This window comes from Phyllobates terribilis, unplaced genomic scaffold (genome assembly GCF_046119375.1).
Source record: "Phyllobates terribilis strain yellow unplaced genomic scaffold, ASM4611937v1 Scaffold_1__5_contigs__length_1240528914, whole genome shotgun sequence".
NCBI lineage: Eukaryota > Metazoa > Chordata > Amphibia > Anura > Dendrobatidae > Phyllobates > Phyllobates terribilis.
Window position 1 is genome coordinate 811,451,727 of NW_027362761.1, and position 24,167 is coordinate 811,475,893.

Sequence of the window (24,167 nt, forward strand, 5' to 3'; positions counted from 1 at the left end):
GTCTCTGGGCAATGGGGAGCCAGTGAAGGGATTGACAGAGAGGAGAGGCTGGGGAATAGCGGGGGGACAGGTGGATTAGTCGGGCAGCAGAGTTTAGGATAGATTGGAGGGGTGCGAGAGTGTTAGAGGGGAGGCCACATAGCAGGAGGTTGCAGTAATCGAAGCAGGAGATGATGAGGGCATGCACTACTGTTTTTTTGCAGATTCGTGGTCGAGGAATGCACTGATCCGGGAGATATTTTTGAGTTGGAGTCAGCAGGAAGTGGAAAGGGCTTGGATATGAGGTTTGAAGGAGAGATCAGAGTCAAGGGTTACCACGAGGCAGCGAGCTTGCGGGACTGGGGAGAGTGGGCAGCCATTGACTTTTATGGATAGGTCAGATGGGGGGGTTGAGCGAGATGGTGGAAAGATTATGAATTCTGTTTTATCCATATTAAGTTTTAGGAATCTAGCAGAGAAGAAGGATGAAATAGCGGACAGACATTGTGGGATTCTGGTTAGTAAGGAGGTGATATCGGGTCCAGAGAGGTAGATCTGTGTGTCATCAGCATAGAGGTGATACTGAAAGCCGTGAAACTCTATGAGCTGTCCCAGGCCGAAGGTGTAGATGGAGAAGAGCATGGGAGCCTTGGGGGACACCGACAGATAGGGGGCGAGATGAGGAGATGGTGTGTGAATGGGAGACACTGAATGTCCTGTCTGTTAGGTATGAGGAGATCCAAGATAGGGCCAAGTCTATGATGCCGAGAGATAAGAGAGTCTGTAGTAAGAGGGAATGGTCTACTTCACATATACTACATCATTAAAAAACAAAGCAAAGGGTCGTCCTTCTTCCCTCCAGATGAGGAATTGAGTTAGCATAATTATTTAAATACATTTGCACCTGTAATAGACTTCTTTCAACTCTTGAGAAATCTCTTGTTTGAACTTATGTTTGGACCAGAGAAAGCACTAAATGATAATGTTATGTGCTTCTACTGCGTCCCTTGCAGCTGGGGTGTGGATCCACTGTGTGTCCATGAAAAGTAGGAGCAGAGTCAAAATATTTTTTTCTATATAAATCTTCCTTCAGGAAGTAAGCAAGATTTTTTTGAGATTAGAAATTTGTCAGACTAGAGCCACAGTACAGCCGATTTTTACGGATACATTACTGTTATGAAAGCCGGCCGGTGGGTGCAGCTCTCTGGCGCCCCCTTACCTCTCAGGTCAGTCAAGGTACTGCACCTAGAGAAAGTAGTGCCAGGAAGCTGCAACCAGCGCAGGGAACACGGTAGAGTGTTCCCTTCAACGTCACTAAACCGTAACGTCACTACACAGCACAACTCGCTAGCGCCCTCTTAGCCTCAGGTCAGTCAAGGAACTGCACCTAGGATAAGCGGTCGCCAGGGAGACTGTCCTGTAACCTACTGGGTATCGGGGCCCTCTGTAGTGAGGGCGGTATATATATCTTCCTTGGCCGCGCCAGGAATATATATATCTGAACCTCCGACCGTCACTACCAGCCTTCCCCAATCCCCAGTTGGTATGCTGCCACCAGTCCCTATTTTAGATATACGCCCAGTCCGTGAATGGGCCTATATCGGGTCAGGAACCAACCCTGGGTAGCGTTTTTGGCTTGAGCCGAGCTCACACAGACGTGCGTTCGTTATGCAGAATAAAAGGCAGGCCCACAATTACTTGAGGTAATTGATTATAATAATACACTAGATACACGATATACAACTAAATATACACAGGTATAAGGTCAGGCTAAACTATACAACAATGGAATACAACACACAGAATCACCACAGCATATCAGTTACCGGTTTCTTGATTTTCTTGTGACGCAGGGAGAGGATTCTGCGGTCGCAGGCACGGTTCTTTGTTACAGGCTGAGGCCTACCACCGCATGGTCAAACTGCTCCTCCCCTTGGTGGCCTCAGCTGGTGCTCAGATGTTCAGCACACCACTCTTGGGTCAAAAACTGACTTGTCTCTTGTCTGTCCTGCTATCTTACCTGCCCCGTCCCGCCCACTGCTGGTGAGGTCAGCTGGCTCAGTCTCCACCCTCAGGTCTAACTTCGATCAGAAGCCCAAATTCTATGGAACCCAATAACTTCTTCTGGGATGGTCTCATGATACCCCCAGGGGTTCCCATGGATTCGGGCCGCCGTAACCGACCTTTTGATATCAATTATGATACCATACGGTCCTCAGGAATGGCTCCGCGCTATATCTTGGCTTCCAGAGCACGTACAAACGTCTACCGCGGAGGCTTGTGTGCGCAATGGCTCCGGGACGCCGTGATATTTTTTTATTGGCCCATCCCATGCAACATGCGTGTACTTTTCATGTTTCTATATCTTATGCCTCCATGCTTGTGACAGACAAAGAAACTAGTCCTATGGGACAAATGGTCAGGTACAGATAGACGAAGCACCCCCCCCTGCTGGCTGTGTTTCCTCTCGAAGTCTTTGAAGCTCCTAGCATTCAAGTGTTAAGTAGGCTTCTTATCTTACAGGAGCCTGGATGGGGGAAACTATCTAGTTGACGTTTTAACAGAAGGTCCCAAGGGTGGGGGCTGCTGAAGTGTGGCCATCCCTGGATATGATTTATCATTACCAAGATGGCGGCTACAGGTTCATCACACCTCCCCCTATACGAGGGCGCGAGGGGGTAGCACATTCCTGTGTTCCCCCGTGCGTCCTTCTGCACCCTCCCCTTGCCGGGATAACCCGTCAGCGTTACCGTGGTCACGGCCTCTTCTGTGGCGAATGGAGAAGTGGTACTGCTGGAGAGCGAGGCTCCAGCGTAGCAACCTGCCATTCGACCCAGAGACCGTGTGTAACCAGCTGATTGGGTTGTGGTCCGTCTCCACGGTGAAATGGCTCCCGTACAAGTAGGGCTGCAGACGCTGCAGGGCCCATACAATTGCCAGGCATTCTTTTTCCACCGTGGAGTAAGCCACCTCCCGGGGCAGTAGCTTCCTGCTCAGGTACAAGACAGGATGTTCCTGGCCTGTCGTGTTGACCTGACTTAGCACAGCACCGAGGCCAAAGTCACTGGCGTCGGTCTGTACCACAAACGGCCGGTCGAAGTCGGCAGCTTGCAGTACAGGGGAGCTACTTAGGGCGGCCTTGAGTGCCCCGAAAGCTGTCTCGCAGGCGACTGTCCAGTCGACTGCGACGGGCAGCTTCTTCTTGGTGAGGTCCGTCAGGGGCTTGGCCAGGGTGCTATAGTGTGGGACGAACCTCCTATAGTACCCGGCGGTCCCCAAGAAGGACATCACCTGCTTTTTGGTCCTAGGAGTGGGCCAGGATGCGATGGCATCCACTTTCCCCGGTTCTGGCTTCAGAACCCCCCCGCCTACCCGGTGACCCAGGTAGAGGACCTCACTCATGCCCAGCTGGCACTTTTCCGGCTTGATGGTCAAGCCTGCCCGGTGGATCCGACCGAGCACCTGCCGCAGGTGCTCTAGGTGATCCTCCCAAGTGGGACTGAAGACTGCAATATCGTCCAAGTACGCAGCCGCGTACCCTTCAAGTCCCTCAAGCAGCGTATTGACCATCCGCTGAAAAGTGGCAGGGGCATTCTTCATGCCGAATGGCATCACTGTGGACTCGTACAGTCCAAAAGGGGTGATAAAGGCAGAGCGTTCCCTTGCCGCGGGGGTCAGAGGAATCTGCCAGTACCCCCGGCTCAGATCCATGATGGTCAGGTACTTAGCCCCGGCCATCCGATCGAGCAGGTCATCGATGCGTGGTATGGGGAACGCATCGGTGGCCGTTACAGCGTTGAGCCCCCGGTAGTCCACGCAGAACCGTGTAGTTCGGTCCTTCTTTGGTACGAGGACTACAGGCGAGGCCCACGCGCTGCTGGATGCCTGGATCACCCCCAGCTTCAGCATCTCATCTATCTCTTGGCGCATGTTTCCCTGCACCTTGAAAGAGACCCGATATGCTGAACGCCGGATCGGCGGGTGATCGCCAGTGTCCACGTCGTGGACAGCCATCTCAGTCCTTCCGGGCAGGCTGCTGAACAGCCCCCGGAAGGGGTGCAGGGTGGTCCCCAGCTGGGACCGTTGGTCCTCCGTGAGCTGGTGGCCAACCCCCACATCCTCGATGGACCCACCCGCCTTGGCTTGGGTGAGCAGATCCAGGAGGGTTTCTACCTCTCCTTCCTCGGGAAGGTTGCACACTGGGTGGGCAGTCGCTTCCCGCTCATGATGAGCCTTCATCATGTTCACGTGGAAGGCCTTCCTCCTTCCACGGGCGTGATCCAGGGTGACCAGATAGGTGACGGCGTTGAGTTTCTGGTGCACGAAGTAGGGACCTTCCCAGGCTGCCTGAAGCTTGTTCTGTGGTACGGGGACCAGTACCCACACCTTTTGACCCACCTGGTAGGTCCTCTCACAAGCATTCTGGTCGTACCACCGCTTCTGGTCGGCCTGGGCCATATTGTCCTGCACCAGCTTTGCCAAGGCCATCATCCTGTCCCGGTGGCGCACGACATACTCGATGACCGACACCTCGGGGGTGGCCAAATCCCCTTCCCATGCTTCCTTCACCAGAGCCAGGGGGCCCCGTACCCATCGCCCGTACAGGAGCTCAAAGGGGGAGAACCCCGTTGAGGCCTGCGGAACCTCCCGGTAAGCAAATAGGAGGTGTGGGAGGTAACGCTCCCAGTCTCTCCCGTGGGAGTCGACCAACATCTTAAGCATCTGCTTTAAGGTGCCATTGAACCGCTCACACAGGCCATTAGTCTGTGGGTGATACGGGCTGGCCACCAGATGTTGCACCTGCATTTGCTTACAGAGGGACTCCATCAGCCGCGACATGAACTGGGTCCCTCGGTCGGTGAGCATTTCTTGGGGGAAACCCACTCTGGAGAAGATCTCCAGTAAGGCGGTAGCCACCTTGTCGGCCCGAATGGACGACAAAGCTACCGCTTCCGGGTACCGGGTGGCATAGTCCACTACCGTGAGTATGAAGCATTTCCCGGAGTGGCTGGGAGTGGACAGAGGTCCAATAAGATCCACAGCGACCGTCGAGAAAGGCTCTTCGATGATTGGCAGAGTTACCAGTGGGGCTTTGGGGAGCGGCCCCGCCTTCCCCACCCTCTGACAGGTGTCACACGAACGGCAGTAGGCACCCACCGCGGCTCCCATCCCAGGCCAGTAGAAATGCTGAGCTATCCTGGCCTTGGTTTTAGCGATCCCTAGGTGTCCGGCCATCGGAATCTCGTGTGCGACCCGCAACAATTCCGCCCTGAACGGATAGGGTACCACTAACTGTCGGTCCCTGGGCCACGCCTCCGGTGAACCCTGCTGGACCGTTACCCGGTACAGCCGTCCCTGGTCCCAGACCACCCGCTCGCAGTCTGACTCCATGGGAGGCTGTGCCGCCTGTTCCTTGAGAGCTTTCAGGCTGTCGTCTGCTTCCAACGCAGCCTGAAATTCCTGACTTGATGTGGCCAGAATCGACGAAACTGCCACATCCTCTGTCAGCCCCTCCGGGCATGTCACCTGGCCGCTGTCTGACCCGGCAGACACTTGGTCAGAAGTGGGGAAGCCGTCGGACCTCTGCAAGGCTCCTTGGGCTCCGGCGCTCCCACTCCTGGTGACAGCGGCTATGACCGCTGTGACCGTGGGTAGTGCCCGCTTCCCCTCTGTTTCTGACCAAGCCGCCCGATCAGGCAGGCTTCCTAGGCCTTTGGACATCTCGGATGTGGGGAACTCCTGCCCTGGGGTCTTACCTGGCGGCTCCTCTCTTGGGACACCCCCACCTCCCATGGCCTGTTCCTCCCCCTGCAGTGGGCCTATACTCAGCAGCCTGGATACCCCTGGGAGCCCTACACTGCCGGTAGCTGCCCCCCTCTCCATCCCTGAGCTTCCCTCTACAGAATCCTGCCCGCCCCCTCCCTCACCGGAGGACAAGAGGTCACGGCACGCCGGCTGAGCACCTCTGCGGGCATCCCCACACTCCCCACCTGCTTTCACTAACCCTGTTTGTGTTGTGTCTGTGCAGGTGTTACCCTCAGGTTTCACTCCCTCCTCCTCAGCAGGACGCACACTACATACAACATGGTTGGCATTAGCAGCAGACAAATCAATACACTCTTGGGGGGCCGAACTTGGGGGTTCAGAGGGTACATACTGCGATACTAGACGCCCCAAGTCGGTCCCTAATAAAACATTTGCGGGAATATTTGGCGTTACTCCCACCTCCCGCATCCCCCTCCCGGCACCCCAGTCCAAATACACCATGGCAACGGGAAGGGCCGGCTCCACGCCTCCAACCCCGGAGACGGAAAGAGTCTTTCCTGGTACCAAGTCCTGGGGGGACACCACCTCAGGCCGTACCAGTGTTCGTTCAGCGCCCGTGTCCCGCAGTCCCATGACCGCAGAACGGCCTATGGTGACGGGTTGGATGTTGTCCAGGGACCTACCACCACCCCCTCCCACACACAAAACATTGGGCGCTCTCTGGGACTGGGATGGGGTCTTTTGGCGCTGGGGACACTCAGCCCTAAAGTGTCCTGGTTTGTTGCATAGATGACAACGTCTTACGTCTGGTCCTTGCCTGGAGAGGGCAACAGGGGGATACACCCCTTGTGTTCTAGGGGCCGGGGAAACAGGGGCATGACTGGGCTTACCCCCTCTCCAGGTGCTGCTGGCAGACTTCTTCAGCTCAGGCGCCCTGTTATTGGCATACTCGTCTGCCAGGGCGGCTGTAGCAGAAGCCCCTGTTGGTTTTCGGTCACGGAGGAACTGTCGGAGGTCCTCTGGGCAGTTCCACAAAAACTGCTCCGTGACGAACAGTTCCTGGACCTCCTGGCGGGTAGTAAGCGCTAGACCCGAGGTCCAGTGCTCTGCGGCTCTCAACAGCGCCCGCATATGATCGGTCCAGGTGTCCTTGGGGCCACGCAGCAGGCTCCGGAACTTCTGGCGATACGACTCGGGAGTGAGGTTGTACTGCCGGATCAGGGCCCGCTTGATGCAGTCGTAGTTCTGTACCTCCCCGGCAGGTAAGTCCCCCAAGGCATCCAGGGACTTACCCCTCAAACGGGGGGTCAGGTATCTGGCCCACTGATCCCGGGCCAGATGGTGCTGAAGACAGGTCCGTTCAAATGCCACCAGAAAGGAGTCCAGGTCCCCATCCTTCTCCAGTAGAGGGAAGTCCTCAGCTCGGACTTTGGACGACTTGGTCTCCTGATGGGTTGGTTGCTCTAGCGGAAGCCCCCGCTGGGCCAGGTCCAGTTGGTGCTGGCGCTCCGCAGCTCGCTCTGCACGCTCCGCAGCCTCCCGGCGCTCTGCAGCTTCACGCTCCGCAGCCCGCTCCGCAGCTTCGCGCTCCTCCTCCGCTGCCTTCTCTGATGCTGCCAGGAGGGTTTTGTAGACGGCATCGCCATGAGACTGGAGACTTGCCATAGCCGCTTGTAAAAGGGCTTGTGATCTGGACAGGCTGGGCTGGGTAGGTGGTGGGCAGCCCACTGCGGGACCGTATACTGGGGACTGGCTCCCTGAGGTGCCCGGGCTGGACTCCTCCTCGCCATGAGTAACAATGTCCTCCCCTCCTGCCACACGGACCGTAGCATTAGCCTCCTGCAGGGTCTTGCTCCTGGTGCCGTCTGCCATCTTGGTAACCGACACCGCTGCAACCCTGAGTTTGCACACACCTTGTTATACTTTTAGCCTGACCGTCTAACGTTGGGCTGACCTTAAGACTCCAGCAGTGGAAGTTACCACTGGCAGTCTTTAGTGCCTGGGAGTAGGGGTCCCACAACACTATTATTCTGCAATCCCACCGCTCTGCCACCAATGTTATGAAAGCCGGCCGGTGGGTGCAGCTCTCTGGCGCCCCCTTACCTCTCAGGTCAGTCAAGGTACTGCACCTAGAGAAAGTAGTGCCAGGAAGCTGCAACCAGCGCAGGGAACACGGTAGAGTGTTCCCTTCAACGTCACTAAACCGTAACGTCACTACACAGCACAACTCGCTAGCGCCCTCTTAGCCTCAGGTCAGTCAAGGAACTGCACCTAGGATAAGCGGTCGCCAGGGAGACTGTCCTGTAACCTACTGGGTATCGGGGCCCTCTGTAGTGAGGGCGGTATATATATCTTCCTTGGCCGCGCCAGGAATATATATATCTGAACCTCCGACCGTCACTACCAGCCTTCCCCAATCCCCAGTTGGTATGCTGCCACCAGTCCCTATTTTAGATATACGCCCAGTCCGTGAATGGGCCTATATCGGGTCAGGAACCAACCCTGGGTAGCGTTTTTGGCTTGAGCCGAGCTCACACAGACGTGCGTTCGTTATGCAGAATAAAAGGCAGGCCCACAATTACTTGAGGTAATTGATTATAATAATACACTAGATACACGATATACAACTAAATATACACAGGTATAAGGTCAGGCTAAACTATACAACAATGGAATACAACACACAGAATCACCACAGCATATCAGTTACCGGTTTCTTGATTTTCTTGTGACGCAGGGAGAGGATTCTGCGGTCGCAGGCACGGTTCTTTGTTACAGGCTGAGGCCTACCACCGCATGGTCAAACTGCTCCTCCCCTTGGTGGCCTCAGCTGGTGCTCAGATGTTCAGCACACCACTCTTGGGTCAAAAACTGACTTGTCTCTTGTCTGTCCTGCTATCTTACCTGCCCCGTCCCACCCACTGCTGGTGAGGTCAGCTGGCTCAGTCTCCACCCTCAGGTCTAACTTCGATCAGAAGCCCAAATTCTATGGAACCCAATAACTTCTTCTGGGATGGTCTCATGATACCCCCAGGGGTTCCCATGGATTCGGGCCGCCGTAACCGACCTTTTGATATCAATTATGATACCATACGGTCCTCAGGAATGGCTCCGCGCTATATCTTGGCTTCCAGAGCACGTACAAACGTCTACCGCGGAGGCTTGTGTGCGCAATGGCTCCGGGACGCCGTGATATTTTTTTATTGGCCCATCCCATGCAACATGCGTGTACTTTTCATGTTTCTATATCTTATGCCTCCATGCTTGTGACAGACAAAGAAACTAGTCCTATGGGACAAATGGTCAGGTACAGATAGACGAAGCACCCCCCCCTGCTGGCTGTGTTTCCTCTCGAAGTCTTTGAAGCTCCTAGCATTCAAGTGTTAAGTAGGCTTCTTATCTTACAGGAGCCTGGATGGGGGAAACTATCTAGTTGACGTTTTAACAGAAGGTCCCAAGGGTGGGGGCTGCTGAAGTGTGGCCATCCCTGGATATGATTTATCATTACCAAGATGGCGGCTACAGGTTCATCACAATTACAATCATAGAATCATAGAATCATAGATGCTGTGACATAGGAAGCTGTAAATGATTAATAGCTGTTTAGTAAAAAAAAAAAAACAGACTGACTGCACATGGATGACAAGTGAGCAAGTCATCCCACTTTTTTGGATGCAACCCTGAACAATTCTTTTATACTGTTGTGTGACCCTAGCCAAAGTGTGAGGACCACTTGCCCACTGATAAATCAGGGAAGTCTCTAAATTTCTGTTGACATTACATTTAGGTTATTATCCTGCGTATACTGTACATTTGGAAGTTTTCCCATAGACTGTTATTATCCAAAAGCATGTTAAAATAGATTTTCTACAGTGTTAAAAAGCATTTTTGACTAGACGTTCCACTAAAAGTAGTTCATCGTGTGTGTGTTTTTGTTTTGTTCTTTAACTTCTTTTCCAATAGTAGGCAATGGCCCTATACTGTAGCAAAGTCATTCCAGCACATCGATTGTAGATAATATCATAAGACATGATTGAAAACTTGGTACTCTTGACTTCAAGACCACTTTATCATCTTTTTAGTCATGTCTAAATAAATAAAAGAAGATTTTATCTACGATCGAGGTGATCAAGGTGCTGGTACGGCTTTCCTACAGAATTTGTACACAGCTTGGAGTCAGTAAGCAGTCTTTTCTGAGCATTCAAAGAATCAAGGGTTTAATGTCATTTAAAGAGACAAAGTATTTAAAAACATTGGTGAGCGGATTTTTCTTTTTCTGTCTGTTTAGCCATATACAGCTATAAATGTAGAATTGTATACTTGTAGCTCATGTTCATGCCACTCTTCTTACATGTATGCTGAACATTTGTCCTAAGTGCAGTGTTAACAGTATCATGAAACAAGTGTAAAAACATATATTTCTATGTTTCTTGTCAATGCATAACGCATACGTACCCACCGGTCCCGGCTCAGAAACTTATGCTTACATTTTTCCCTCCCCTTCTTCTAAGAGTCATTACTTCTCTACTTTTTTCTGCCAACATAGATGGGCGAGGGCTTATTTATTTTAGATTTTCATTTACTGCACTTTTATGGACAGTGACGAGGGCCTTCATCAATGGAAAAATGCAAGAGCACAATAGGGTCTTATCCAATTAATAAATGTTACATAAAAGTATTAAAAACTGCTCACCTAGTAGGGTTGTGTGGGACACAACACGTATAAAGCCTGGACTCCAAATGCTGCAGCTTCCTATGGATATGTCAGAGATAGATGCTGGGAAAGGAAGTTGTTTCTGCGCTCTCTGGAGTCACGACAAACCATTAGTATGGATGAAAATGTAGGTTTATTGTCTACGCATTTCAGAGTCCACCGACTCCTTCCTCAGGACCACCATACATAACATATACATAGCGCCTTCATCAGGTACACGCTGATGGTGGGTAGCTGGTGGGAGCCGATGTGCGCGAGCACTGACAACCACTCCATTTAAACACCACTGTAAGCAGCATGCAATGATCAGAGCTCTGGCCGATGCTGTTATATAACATTATTGTGTAGCATGGCTGGCATCTACAACATGTGGAGAGAGTTCAGCTCCTGAGCTTTCTGCCACTAAATGTACCTATACATCATTTTGTGTTAAGGAGTTAAAGGGAGTCTTGTCAGCACAAAAAAAAACTGTTCAAACCAAGCTCTGGCACTCAGTGTACCCTTGGCATGGCCAAAAGGGTACAATGCATCTTCCCATCTATTTGTTTTCCATCTTTCTCTGCCCTTGTCTTCCTTGACAGCTCTGACTTTACAGGAGCCGCGGGAAGTCACAGATATATAGAAAATAAGTAGGTGGGAAGATGAAGATGCATGTAACTTCAGTCACGCCAAGAGTACCCAAAGTACCTGTGACATCATGCTGATAGTGCCCTTCCAAGATGAAGAGTTTGTTGGAACTGTGAGCATTTCACTTAAAATTTTACACGTATGATTCATGACATCCATAATCTCCCACACCAACCATTTTATATCCAATAATATTTATATTTACAAGTTTCAGGATAACTGTCACTGTTTTCCTACCTAGAATTACTTTCGTTATGGTCAGTTCTAGAAGGTGTGAGAGATGTATACCTTTCTTAGATCTTCACTTGCTCATCCTCTTGTTAATCCTTGAACTTTTTTTTGCCCATATCCTATTTCTAACAGTATAGGAATGCTGTTGTTGGCTTTGTACCTGAAAGCAGAGAACCTAATCAAATCAGAATTGGCTTAAATCGGTATTCTCATGTTATGAAATTGGTATCGTTCATTAGACAGCATGAAAATAAGTAAGATTGCAATTGACTTGATTTTTTTATCTTCTGTGGTTCTTTTGATATGAGAGCTTTAATCTTGCATAGTGTACAGCTTATTGCCAAGGAGATCAACCGCTGGAGCCTGACGTGGTATGTACAGTAGTTACATTTCAGGCTGAGAAGTTAACTCCTGTCATCCCAGTGAGCTCTCCACCCCATTCAGTTCCTGACCTAGATGCTGTTATCATTCCTTCAAAATGACCTGCCTCCAGCATCGGCATTTTCCAGAGCCGAGACCCTAATCACTACTCGCTTGCTGAAAGACACATCTCTATATGCAAATATAATGACAGAAGTGTAGACTTCTAAATAAGATCTAACAAACTGTTAATATGTCACAGTAGTATAAGCTCAGCAGCAGGACAAAGCTACTGAACCAGAACTTTCACTCAAAGGGGAGTGAGAGTTCTAGTTCAATACACAGAAGGTTCACGCAAGGAAGCGAAAGAGACTGGAGAGCTGTGTGGTGCTCAAAACACAACTTCAGAATAACTTTTTAAAGGGAAGCTATCGTCAGAAGCAAAAAAAACCCTATTGTTTTAAATCATGTTTTGTGTTAAAAAATATTTATACAGTGGGGAAAATAAGTATTTGATACACTGCCAATACTGCAAGCTGTCTCACCTACAAAGAATGGAGAGGTCTGTAATTTTCATCTTAGGTACACTTCAACTGTGAGAGACCGAATCTAAAAAAAAATCCAGAAAATCATATTGTATGATTTTTACATAATTAATTTGCATTTTATTGCATGAAATAAGTATTTGATCACCTACTAACCAGCAAGAATTCTGTCTCTCACAGACCTGTTAGTTTTTCTTTAACAAGCCCTCCTACTTTGCACTTATTACCTGTATTAATTGCACATGTTTGAACTCATTACCTGTATGAAAGACACCTGTCCACACACTCAATTAATCAATCATACTCCAACCTTTCCACCATGGCCAAGACCAAAGAGCAGTCTAAGGTCACTGGGGACAAAATTGTAGACCTGCACAAGGCTGGGATGGGCTACAGAGCAATGGGCAAACAGTTTGGCAACAATTGTATGCACAATTATTAGAAAATGGAAGAAACACAGATGACTGTCAATCTTCTTCGGTCTGGGACTCCATGCAAGATCTCGCCTCGTGGGGTAAGGATGATTCTGATATAGGTCAGGAATCAGCCCAGAACTACATGGGAGGACCTAGTCCATGATCTGAAGAATGCTGGGACCACAGTCTCAAACTTTACTGTTAGTAACACACTACGCCAGGGGTCTCAAACACGCGGCCCGCAGGCCGCATGTGGCCCCTCCGGCTGCTTCATGCGGCCCGCAGGCACATAGACCTCATAACGATCGCGGCTCTCTCCAGCAGCTGCCGCCATCAGTGCCGTAGTGCAGTGTATTGCTGCGCAGAGGCCGGCTCTCTGCACAGCAATACCAGTGTCAGCCGTCGGCCTATCAAGAGGCCAGCAGCTGACATCTGCGCATGGATGCGCCATTTCTGGGGCGGCTGACGGCTGGTGTTTCTAGCCTGGGAGGGGGCCAATATTCATGGCACCCTTCCTGGGCTATTAATATCAGCCCCCAGCTATCTGCCTAGCCTTTGCTAGCTATTAAAATAGGGGGGACCCCACGTCATTTTTTTTGAGGGGTCCCCCATTTTAATAGCTAGTAAAGGCTAGGTATTCAGCTGGGGGCTGATATTAGTAGCCTGGGAAGCTCCTTGGGTATTACCCCCTTCCCAGGCTTCAAACATCTGCCCCAGCCGTCTGCTTAACCTCCGCTAGAGACTAAAATTACGGTGAACCCTACGCCAATTTTTTTTAATAATAAATCCTTTATTTTAATACTAAATGACAAGTACAGTAACCAACACTATCACTGTACTTCATATATATGTGACTGACATGTTTCTATCTATCTAATCTATGTGTGAAGCTCTATTCTGTCTGTTATAAATTGTCGGGTACAGATGCTGAATTGCTGGCCGGCTTTTTTAAAGAGACGGTGCATGAAAACACTATTATTTTTTTTAATAAATCCTTAAACACTAAATGACAAGTACAGTAAGCTGAGCGCTGCCATCCAGCTTGTCATCCTTCAGAGATACTGCAGAGTGCAGGCATTATGGAAACTTCCGATTCCGGTATTCGATATTCTAAAAGTATCGGAACTCAGTATCGGAACTCCGATACCGCGAATATCTGTCGATACCCGATATTTCAGTATCGGAATGCTCAACACTAGTTATGACCAATTGTAAATAAGAATACCATAAATACAATAAACCAATTCTGCAATGTTAATAGGATGATACTAGTAGTACAAAAAATAATCTATACAGGCCATGGTTACACGATCAGTATTTGGTCAGTACCTTACATCAGTATTTGTAGGCCAAAACCAGGAGTGGGTGATAAATACAGAAGTGGTGACGTGTTTCTATTATACTTTTCCTCTGATTGTTCCACCCCTGATGTAAAATACTGACTAAATACTGAATGTGTGAACGTGGCCTAAATGTTAGTTACAAGTAATAGCAGCTGCAACTAAAACCTTGCTAGACATGCACTGGTGGCTCTCACTATGGATATTGATGTCCGAGGAAATATCCACAAGAGACGCAGCTTATTGCACTGTATCTCTTGTGGTTTTAGTTTCCGCTGCTGTTAGTTGTAGCTATTGACATTGCAGAATTAGTTTCTTGTATTCATGGTATGCTCATTTACCGTTTATCATAACTGATAGTATTTTATCTACTGAACTGAGATCATTATATGCTGTCCTGAAGCCACATGATTTATCCAAATCCTGTATTGTAGCTAGGGTATCATTTATTTTAAAAGCTTTGAGTAAGGAGATTTACCGTTTATCACTATTTTACATTATGTTTATACCGGATGGGGTGCGCCGTACCCTATTTAATCTCCAGCAGCAGATTCCTTTTATAGGTATATTTTGGCAGTCCTATGGAGGCAACTGTATTCATGTTGGCATAGTCATCATAAAGATGCTTGCCCGACAATGGAGCTTTTTTCACAGTAGCTAATTTATTGCATATCCATTCTACAGGCTCCCATACACATCAGACTAATATCGATCGAACCTGCCGATATTGATGTGTTCGGTGTATAGGGGAGCCGTCCAACTGATGGTCAGGGGAGATGTCGATCGTGCATGTCTGATTTCGGACTGATGATTACATTGTTCTCCCTGAAACAAGCTGCCGGCCACCATGTTAGTCGGTGGCTTTCTCATAGAAAATAGAGGAGCGCTTGGCCAATCTAGCACTCCTGTGTATGGGAAAGTCAGTTCAGATGGCTGTCAGCCAAACAGTCACATTGTTCTGACATAATTTACATCACCAAAGTGGTGTACATTTTTAGGAATTTGCTGGGTGGGCCTCACCATTTTGGCGGAGTTGCCCTGGGCTGGCGTAAAAGTGCCAAATGCAATTTCTAGATGTTTTACTCCAGAAAACTGGCGAAAACACCGGTTGCTTAACAACATTAAATTTGGTAGGAACTCATGGGGATATTTTTTTTCATTACAGCACTTTAGAATTTGTCATCATCCAGATACGGTTTAGTCTCCTAGGAAGAAGATGACTTCCGACTTTCAAACATGTTGACTATTAGATTATCCAAAGTTATTTATATTCACCAGAAGTTGACAGAAATAGCGGTTCATCATGGTTGACTAAAGATGAAAAACAGCTCCGGGGATGAGACAAACCACACATCCCAAAATACAGTATAATTTTAGAAATTGTTCCACAGTCTGTGATGCCAAACTTGCCAAGTCATTACTGAGTTAAGATTAGATTAATGTGCCAAGTGTATAATAGAATATAGGAAGTATGCAGCGGTTTGTTCCTATCTTTGTGTGGTTTTTCGATGACAATAACAACAAAACAAAAAAACATCACAGAAAAAAAAGCCTTACTTAGCGATATCTGGTAACAATACAAATATGCTGCAGGATGCATGAAGCCCCCTTGATCATCTGACGTGGCTCATACAAAACCAGGCAAAATGTGTATTCATATCAGTCGTATAATTAAACGAAATGCTAAGTCATTGTTATGATTGTCTCATATAGATTTTAAATATCAATTTCAGTCCCATTTTCCTTAGGTGCACGTAAACATTGGATGAAAGTTGGCTAAACCTGCAGATTTCTTCAGGATATGCCAATTACCTTTTGTGCTTAAAGCAGGGATGTCAAACTTAAACCCACAGAGGGCCAAAATGAAAAACTTGGACAGAGTCACGGGCCAACCAGTGTACAGTATAATGGGCCGCTAGTCCTCCATACAGAATAATGGGCCTCATATAGTCCTCGATACAGTATTATGGGCACCACATAGTCCTCCATAAAGAATAATGGGCACCACATAGTCCTCCATACATAATAATGGGCCCCACATAGTCTTCCATACAGAATAATGGCCCCACATAGTCCTCCATTCAGAATAATGGCCCTACATAGTCCTCCATACAGAATAATGGCCCCACATAGTCCTCCATACAGTATAATGGCCCCACATAGTTGTCCATACAGAATAATGGCCTCACTTTGTCCTCCATACAGAATAATGGCCCCACATAGTCCTCCATACAGAATAATGGTCCCACATAGTCCTCCATACAGAATAATGGCCCCACATAGGGGTGTCAGTTCTGGTGTCAGGGACCAATACAACCACCCTGCAGGCCACTGGCCGGAGTTTGAAATGTGTGGCTTAGAGGTTTCCTGACATCTTTAGTAGGGGTAAAGAATGATTGGGTATGTTGAATTTTATCATTCTCGATACTTTGCTCTCATAAGAGATAAGCCAATACTAAAAGAGTTTGGCAGCTGCTCATTCCTCTTTCCCCATTGAAAACACATGTAATGCGAGAGTCAAGTGGAATAGCTTGTTCGGCTGACAACTCTGTAAGGGCAGATTTAGGATGGAGAAGCTATTTGAATATTTTTTATACTATTCTATTGTGGCTTTTAAAACCTCATCAACTTGCATTGTCCTATACAAGAACATAGTACCATGACAAAATGCCACATGTTAGTATGGTATAAGGGTCCCCATACACATTAGCCAAAGTCGGCTGAACTCCCTGATATTGATAGGTTCAGCCAAAAGTCCAATGTGTATGGCGGTGCCAACTGACTGATCGTCTGGAGACATGTCACCGGCGCTTGTACAATTTCGGACTGCTGATCGAATTGCTCTCCCTTAGATAAGCCGCAAGCCAACATGTCAGCTGGCCGCTTTTTTCAAAGAGGCTACAAGCATGCTCCTGTGTATGGGCGTGCTGAGATGGCTGTCTGCTGAACGACCGGTTGAAGCATTATTTGGCCAACAGCCATCCAATGCGTATAGCCAGCTTAAGGCTTCGAAAAACTACTTCTCCTTACTTTCCACATAAAAAACACTACACCCTGTTTCATCCCAGCCAGTGTTTATTTTGCACCGAATAGCCATGTACACTGTTTGTTGATTATGCTCTTAATTGACTATGTATTGATGAACCACCCTAATGGCGGTTGAATGGGTGCCGCAATGGATGGCATGGTGGGTTTCAACCATGAGAGGTAAATGTAGTCAGAGAGGTATGGAAGCATCCTTTTCTTCTCGGACAATACAAGTGGGCATTATTGGTGGAGCAGTCGGAATAGATGGTAAATGGCTTTCTTATTTGGCCATACTCATTAGATAAAAATTATCTGTACCCACCAATTTTGCAAGGATTGGCCTACTATGTAAAATGCACAAAGCTGTTTAATTGAAACATAGATTTTGGTGGAGTGGGATCCCGCCGATCTCTCCTGACTGCATCTTACCCCTTACGTATATGTCATAATATATGGTTTATTTAAAGAAACCTCATTCAGTAGTGTTTTTTTTCTTGTTTTTATTCAACCTTCTTTTTGTCCTTTGCTAAATTGTTTTTCTTTCTATCATTACATCATCTGTAGAGTACTTTTTGGTAACACTGTTGTTTTTGTTTCTGTGTAGCGGACCCTGCAAGTCTCAGTTTTATCATCTCCCCCTGGTCTCTGCTGCTGTTGCCCTCCGGAAGCATAACCTTCACAGATGAAAATGTTTCCAATCAGGACCTGCGCGCCTTCACAGCACCTGAGGTGCTACAGACCAAGTCACTGTCATCTCTTGCCGACATAGAAAAGGTAACTTGCTAGGCACATTGATATTGACTTGCAAACAAAGACCCCCTTTTAGAAAAGAATTCAGACAATACATTCCAGACATTGCCTGGGGGACATGTAGAAATGAAGTTATGCTCTGTTCTTTGGGAAGTTAAGTTCCTTGACTTTTGCTGCTTTGGTATAATTTTGTGTGTATTATGGTCATTTCTCACAGTTGTGTCAGCATATTCTTTTATCTGTGCATTACTTACTCTCAATGAACAAAATGTTCTATTTTTCAGAGATTGTATGCATGGGAAATATACAATGGTAATTGTTAATCCTGGCATTTGCCCGATGCAGCAACCTAAGTCATGGTTCAGTAACTAGAAAGCTGATGCAGAGGCTCGTAGGCTGCCTTGCTGACCAGAATACAGATACTATTCTAAGAGAATTTGTTAATGATTGGCTTTTTGTGGCCTTAATAGATGATCACAGTATGAGTAACCTGTCTCTATAACTCTTTAATTACAGAATCGTGTGTGAATTTACCCTATGTAATATCTAGAGTGCCATCTGCGCCCCTGTGTAAATTTGCCATTTCCCAAATTAAAATCTCTCTCTCTAACAAATTCAATCAGATGGGGGTGCAGATGGTTATATAAGTGTGTGCGTGTGTGTATTTATATAGAAATAGTGTGTGTATGTGTGTGTATATGTATATACTGTATATTTTTATATATAATATATAACCGTAGTTTTTAGTTTTCACATTATTCTATTGGACTACAATTCAATTTGATTATTAGTTGATATTAAGTAAATTCAAAATTACTTTTGTCAGTTTCAAATTTGTCCGTGTGTATGCACAGTATATTTTTGTGCATAGTTGAGTAACTTGGTCTTGTTTCCATGTCAAAGGCATGGTTTTTGGCTACAATTCTTCCATGAAGACCACTTCTGGCCAGACTTTTTTCCAAATAGTTGATTGACGTAGTTGGGTCTTGCTGGTTGCTACCAGTTGTGTGTTGATGACACTGTTGGACATCTTCCGATTTTGAAGAGAACTAAACATGTGTCTTTCATCTCCTCTACTAAGTTTCCTTGGCCGATGACTCTGTCTACTGTCTTAACATTGCCACTGAGAGGCGAAAGAGCCATATTCATTTTTATCTATCCGATTTTATATGGATTTCCAATATCAAGAAGGATAAACATCTTGATTTATTCAGTATCGAGTTTGATCGCCATGTACACAAATACCCCCACTTACACACCTTAGCTGATATCAGTGAGGTAATTTATTATTATTATTTATTATTATAGCGCCATTTATTCCATGGCTCTTTACATGTGAAAAAGGGGGTATACATAGCTGAAACACTTACAATAATCTTGAACAAAATGAGTCAGCGACTGGTACAGGAGGAGAGAGGACCCTGCTCGCGAGGGCTCACAATCTACAAGGGATGGGTGAGGATACAGTAGGTGGGGGTAGAGCTGGTCATGCAGCGGTATGGTGGAGCGGTGGTTACTGCAGGCTGTAGGCTTGTTGGAAGAGGTAGGTCTTCAGGTTCCTTTTGAAGGTTTCCACGGTAGGTGAGAGTTTGATGTGTTGGGGTAGAGCGTTCCAGAGTAGGGGGGATGCACGAGAGAAATCTTGCATGCGATTGTGGGAAGAGGAGATAAGAGGGGAATAGAGAAAGAGATCTTGTGAACATCGGAGCTTGCGTGTAGGTAAGTACCAAAAGATTAGGTCACAGATGTATGGGGAAGACAGGTTGTGGATGACTTTTTTATTCCATGGTTAGGGTTTTGAACTTGAATCTCTGGGCAATGGGGAGCCAGTGAAGGGATTGACAGAAAGGAGAGTCTGGGAAGTAGCGGGGGGACAGGTGAATTAGTCAGCCAGCAGAGTTTAGGATAGATTGGAGGGGTGCGAGAGTGTTAGAAGGGAAGCCACAGAGCATGAGGTTGCAGTAGTCGAAGCGGGAGATGATGAGGGCATGCACTAGTGTTTTTGCAGAGTCTTTGCTGAGGAATGTGTGGATGCGGGAGATATTTTTGAGTTGGAGTCAGCATGAATTCAGTTTTATCCATGTTAAGTTTTAGAAATCTAGCAGAGAAGAAGGATGAAGTAGCGGACAGACATTGAGGGATTCTGGTTAGTAAGGAGGAGATATCGGGTCCAGAGAGGTAGATCTGTGTGTCATCAGCATTAATGATTGTCTAAGGAATGTTCTGTCACACTAAATACCACTTGAGCATGCAAATCATCAAGATCCACTGCTGCATGTGCCATGAAAGCACATTTAGGCCACACATGCTGCTCGCTGTAGCACAATGTTGTGCGGAAAAATGGTTCCTGTGACATTTTAAAGAAATGGCCATAGCATTGGTTCCACAACCAAATCAATGTATAATTGGTTGTAAAAACATCACATCTATACAATATATGTAGAGTAAAGTACAATGTTGGCTTTCATTAGCTGTATACTGTTTTCACATGTGTGGGCTGCAGGGCTGAGTATCTACTGCCCCATTTCCTGCCTGCCCTTCTCTGCTCTACTTTATCTATTTCAGGTAAAGTGGGCGAGAGGGATCATGCTTCAGTTGAGTGCACAAGGCTTTTTCTTTCATGTTGCTAAAAGTAATAGTTATTAGCTTGGCTGAGTCACGGTTGGTTTATACACAAGTATCTCATTCTTTTCTCGTGTATTTTTTTTTATACTACTGTTATCCGATAGTAGCATAAAACTGCTCCTTTCTGCTTAGAATTACCAGACAGTAGATTTATTTTATCTGAAGGAAAAAACAATGAATTCTTCAACATTTCCACAGTACATTGGGATGTTGACCCTACCATGGGAGAATTCACTAATAAAGCAGTTGAGTAGCACAGTGGTTTACACAGCTGCCTTAAAAATCATTGCACTCGACGAACGAATGTAATAATGGTACAAAAAAACTAGAATAATCACATTTTTACTACACTTTTTAAATAAATGACACATAGCAGTAAATATTCATATGCACATTTGGTATTCCTGTACTCATAACAATCAGTAAAATACAGCGCTCATTAAATCGCATAAATTAAGGGGCACAAATGTTTTTTCTCCAAAATAAAACTTGACATAAATGTAATGCTTAAAATGCCTAAAAAAACTACAGCTCATCTTGCAAAAACATAACTTCATACACTAATGTTTGCCTAAAAATAAAATGAAAGATATGGCTGTCATGGCTATAAATGTGGGAAAGTGGCAGGGCTGTGGAGTCGGTAAGCCAAACCTCCGACTCCTCAATTTCCATGACACCGACTCCACGACTCCGACTCCACGACGCCGACTCCACAGCCCTGGAAAGTGAAAACAAAAAAATTCTGGTCGTCTCAAGTACAGCCCCAAAATTTCCATCAGTAAGAAGATTAAAGGATTTTCTCCATTATGAATCTTCAGGAGCACAGCTCTTCCCTGCTTTCCAGCCTTCTGCTTGTCAGGGGCAGTACCCTCCTATTTGATTGACAGTTTGGACCAGTGGCATGGTTGTGCCATTTGACTGAATTGTGTGCTTTCTGCATCAGAGTAGCACAGGGGCACTGAAGCTGAACGGATCGTTAGGAGCCAGCTTCAGAGCAGTGCTCTGTTCACTTGCCTGCTGGAATCCCTGACCCTCCCCTGGCAAATCTGTGTACCCCCTAAGGAGGTTCCCGCAGAAGCCTGCCGGCCCCGGGGGATACAGGGCGCTCCCTGGCGGAGACGCACACCGCTTCTGTGGGGTCCCTGCGCGCTCCGCCGTGGGGGGGGAGCAAAGGGCCACGGCGCCACACATCCCTGGGGGTCCCTGTGGCGCTCAGCTGGGTAAGTGCTCTCTGTGGTCTGTGTGCTTCAGCGGCTGCTGCCTGTCCTCATAGCTCAGACAGGAAGTGCCAGGAAAGCGCGCGCTGGAGCTGTCCCAGCCCCCTCTTCTTCCGGCCATTACCTCGTGCTACCTCCTGCTCCCTGCTCCCCGCTCTCTACACCAGACACCGAGCACTGTGTAAGGAAGAGCAGTCACCCCGGCCAGCTGGTGAGTCACTTCTGTCTTTTAAGGCAGAAGATTCCTTTCTCACACTATTGCAGCGCAGAGCACCTTACTGCTGGCCTGTTAAGGCAGACAGGGTGTGCTATATACAGCGCTGCTACTTCCCCGCTGAGGGACTCGCACACCGCTATCCTTCTAAGGCAAAGGTGTATTGCGAGGTCAGCAGCATTAACCCCTTCTGAGGGGTCTGGTCTCATCAGGGCAGTTAACCCTTTCTGGACCCTAGTCTGTTAGGTTAACTTTTGCTCTGCAGACTGCTGGGGTAGCTCTTCTCCCTTTAAGGAGGAGCTTTAACCCTTCAGTGTTGGGGGTTTTGTGTGTAGGAACAGGCTGTGGTTACAGAATCACACATCCTCGGTTCCCGTACCCATTGTAAGGGGTTATTACCGCCTTGTCCACGACGCTCGCAACTGTGTGGGGGCATGTCGGATCAGGGACCAGGGGGCGCGGACCTCTCTCCCGGTCCGCTTCAGGATCGGTCACGCGTATCTGATACGCCGGGGTCTTCGACGGCGTCAGGTTCGACACTGGTCGGGGGTTTGAGTGATGTTAAAGTGGAAGCGCTCACTCGCTCCATTGACAGTCTGTCTGACCTCCTGGGTCATTGGGTATCAGCTAAGTCCCAACCGACGTCACGAGGCAAGAAGCGCCACAGGCCTGTGGTGGCGCTGTCTCCTCCGCGCAGTGCGTCAGAGGCTTCGGAATCTCCGACAGACTCTGCTGGTGAGATCTCCGATTCTGATGAAGAGGATCGGCAGGGTCGCTCTGCTTCGCTTTCGGGCCGCGTGGACTCTTTAATTGGGGCTATGCGGGAAGCGTTACAGCTGTCTGAAGAGGTGACGAGACGCCCTGGCAAGTCGGCCCGGCTGTATCAGGAGTCGCGTCGGGCTCGTTCGACGCTGCCGGTGCACGATGAACTTAACGAGGCGGTGGAGAAAGAACGCCTGTGTCCGGATAAACGCTTCCAGGGGATGCGTTTTTTTGATGCCCTGTATCCCTGCTCCACGGAGACGATCGCTAATTGGGTCCCCTCTCTTGAAGTGGACGTGCCATTGTCTCAGCTGAGCAAATCCTCTTTGCTTCCTGTTAAAGGGAAGGCGAGTCTACAGGACCCGCTGGATAGAAGGACGGAGTTAGCGGCGAAGTCCATCTACGAGGCCGCGGGTCATGGATTCCGAGCGGCCTTGGGGGCCATGTGGGCTAGTGAGGCTCCTCTGCGGTGGTTGGATCAGCTGCGGACGGCGTGGCAAGATGGGACTCCGCTGTCTGCGGTGGAAAGGCTCTTCCAGCTGTTGGAAGAGGCGGCCCGATATGGCAGGGACGCAGTGCTGGATACTACTTCGGTTCTGTCCAGGGCTCAATCCTCGGCCGTCTCAGTCAGGATAGCACTGTGGCTTAAACAGTGGACTGGAGACACGGTATCCAAACAAGGTTTGCTGAGTCTGGCGCACAAGGGCGGTCAGCTTTTTGGTTCGGACCTCACGGAGCTGATTGCTAAGGCCAAGGCCAAGGATTCGGCTTTGCCGCAGCGGAAAGCAGCGGCTTCTACGTCTGGCAAGTCAAGTGCCGGTAGTGGTCGTCGGTCCTTTCGGCCCAGGGGACGGTTCGGTCAGCCCTCTTGGAGATCGGGTCGTCCCTCTTCTTCCGGAAGGAAGACCACCCAGAAATCCCGTACACCCTGGAAACAACATTTCCGTCTGGACAAACGGGAGGTTGCCAAAAAGCCCGCTAAGGCGGACTGACGCCAGGAACCCTCTCGAGGGCTCTCGGGTGGGAGGTCGTCTGCTTCATTTCGGGTCAATTTGGGCGTCCAACGTATCGGACGCCTGGGTGACGCGGGTTATGTTGACAGGCTATTTCATAGAGTTTCATTCTCGACCCCCGGACAGATTTCGTCAGTCACGCATCCCGTCCGAGCCCAAGCTGGCTGCCGCACTGCTGCGGGATGTCGACTCTCTTCTGCAGCAGGGTGTGGTGGTTCCGGTTCCGCCGGAGGACCGGGGAAGGGGGTTTTACTCCAACCTTTTTGTGGTCCCCAAAAAGGAGGACAAGTTTCGCCCCATTCTGGACCTCAAAGAATTGAATGTTCATGTCCGGACCCGGAAATTCCGTATGGAGTCTCTTCGCTCTGTCGTGGCGGCCCTGTCGCAGTACGATTTCTTGGTGTCGATTGACATCCGCGACGCCTATTTGCATGTACCTATCGGCAGGGCTCACTAGCGCTTCCTGCGTTTCGCCATAGGTCAGGCCCATTACCAGTTTGTGGCCCTACCATTCGGGTTGACCTCGGCGCCCAGGGTTTTTACAAAAATTCTGGCGCCACTCATGGCACTCCTTCGAAGGC

At 48.3% G+C, this 24,167-nt stretch overlaps 1 protein-coding gene across 5 annotated transcripts in view; it reads left to right on the forward strand.

Annotated features, from left to right (window-relative positions):
• Positions 1-24,167, forward strand: part of PTPN13 (protein tyrosine phosphatase non-receptor type 13) — a 388,996-nt gene that overhangs the window by 124,250 nt on the left and 240,579 nt on the right. For all 5 annotated transcript variants that reach the window (XM_073637137.1, XM_073637140.1, XM_073637138.1 and 2 more), the window contains exon 3: positions 17,610-17,779. In XM_073637137.1, the coding sequence (XP_073493238.1) occupies positions 17,610-17,779 (170 nt within the window). The remainder of the gene's footprint in view (positions 1-17,609; positions 17,780-24,167) is intronic.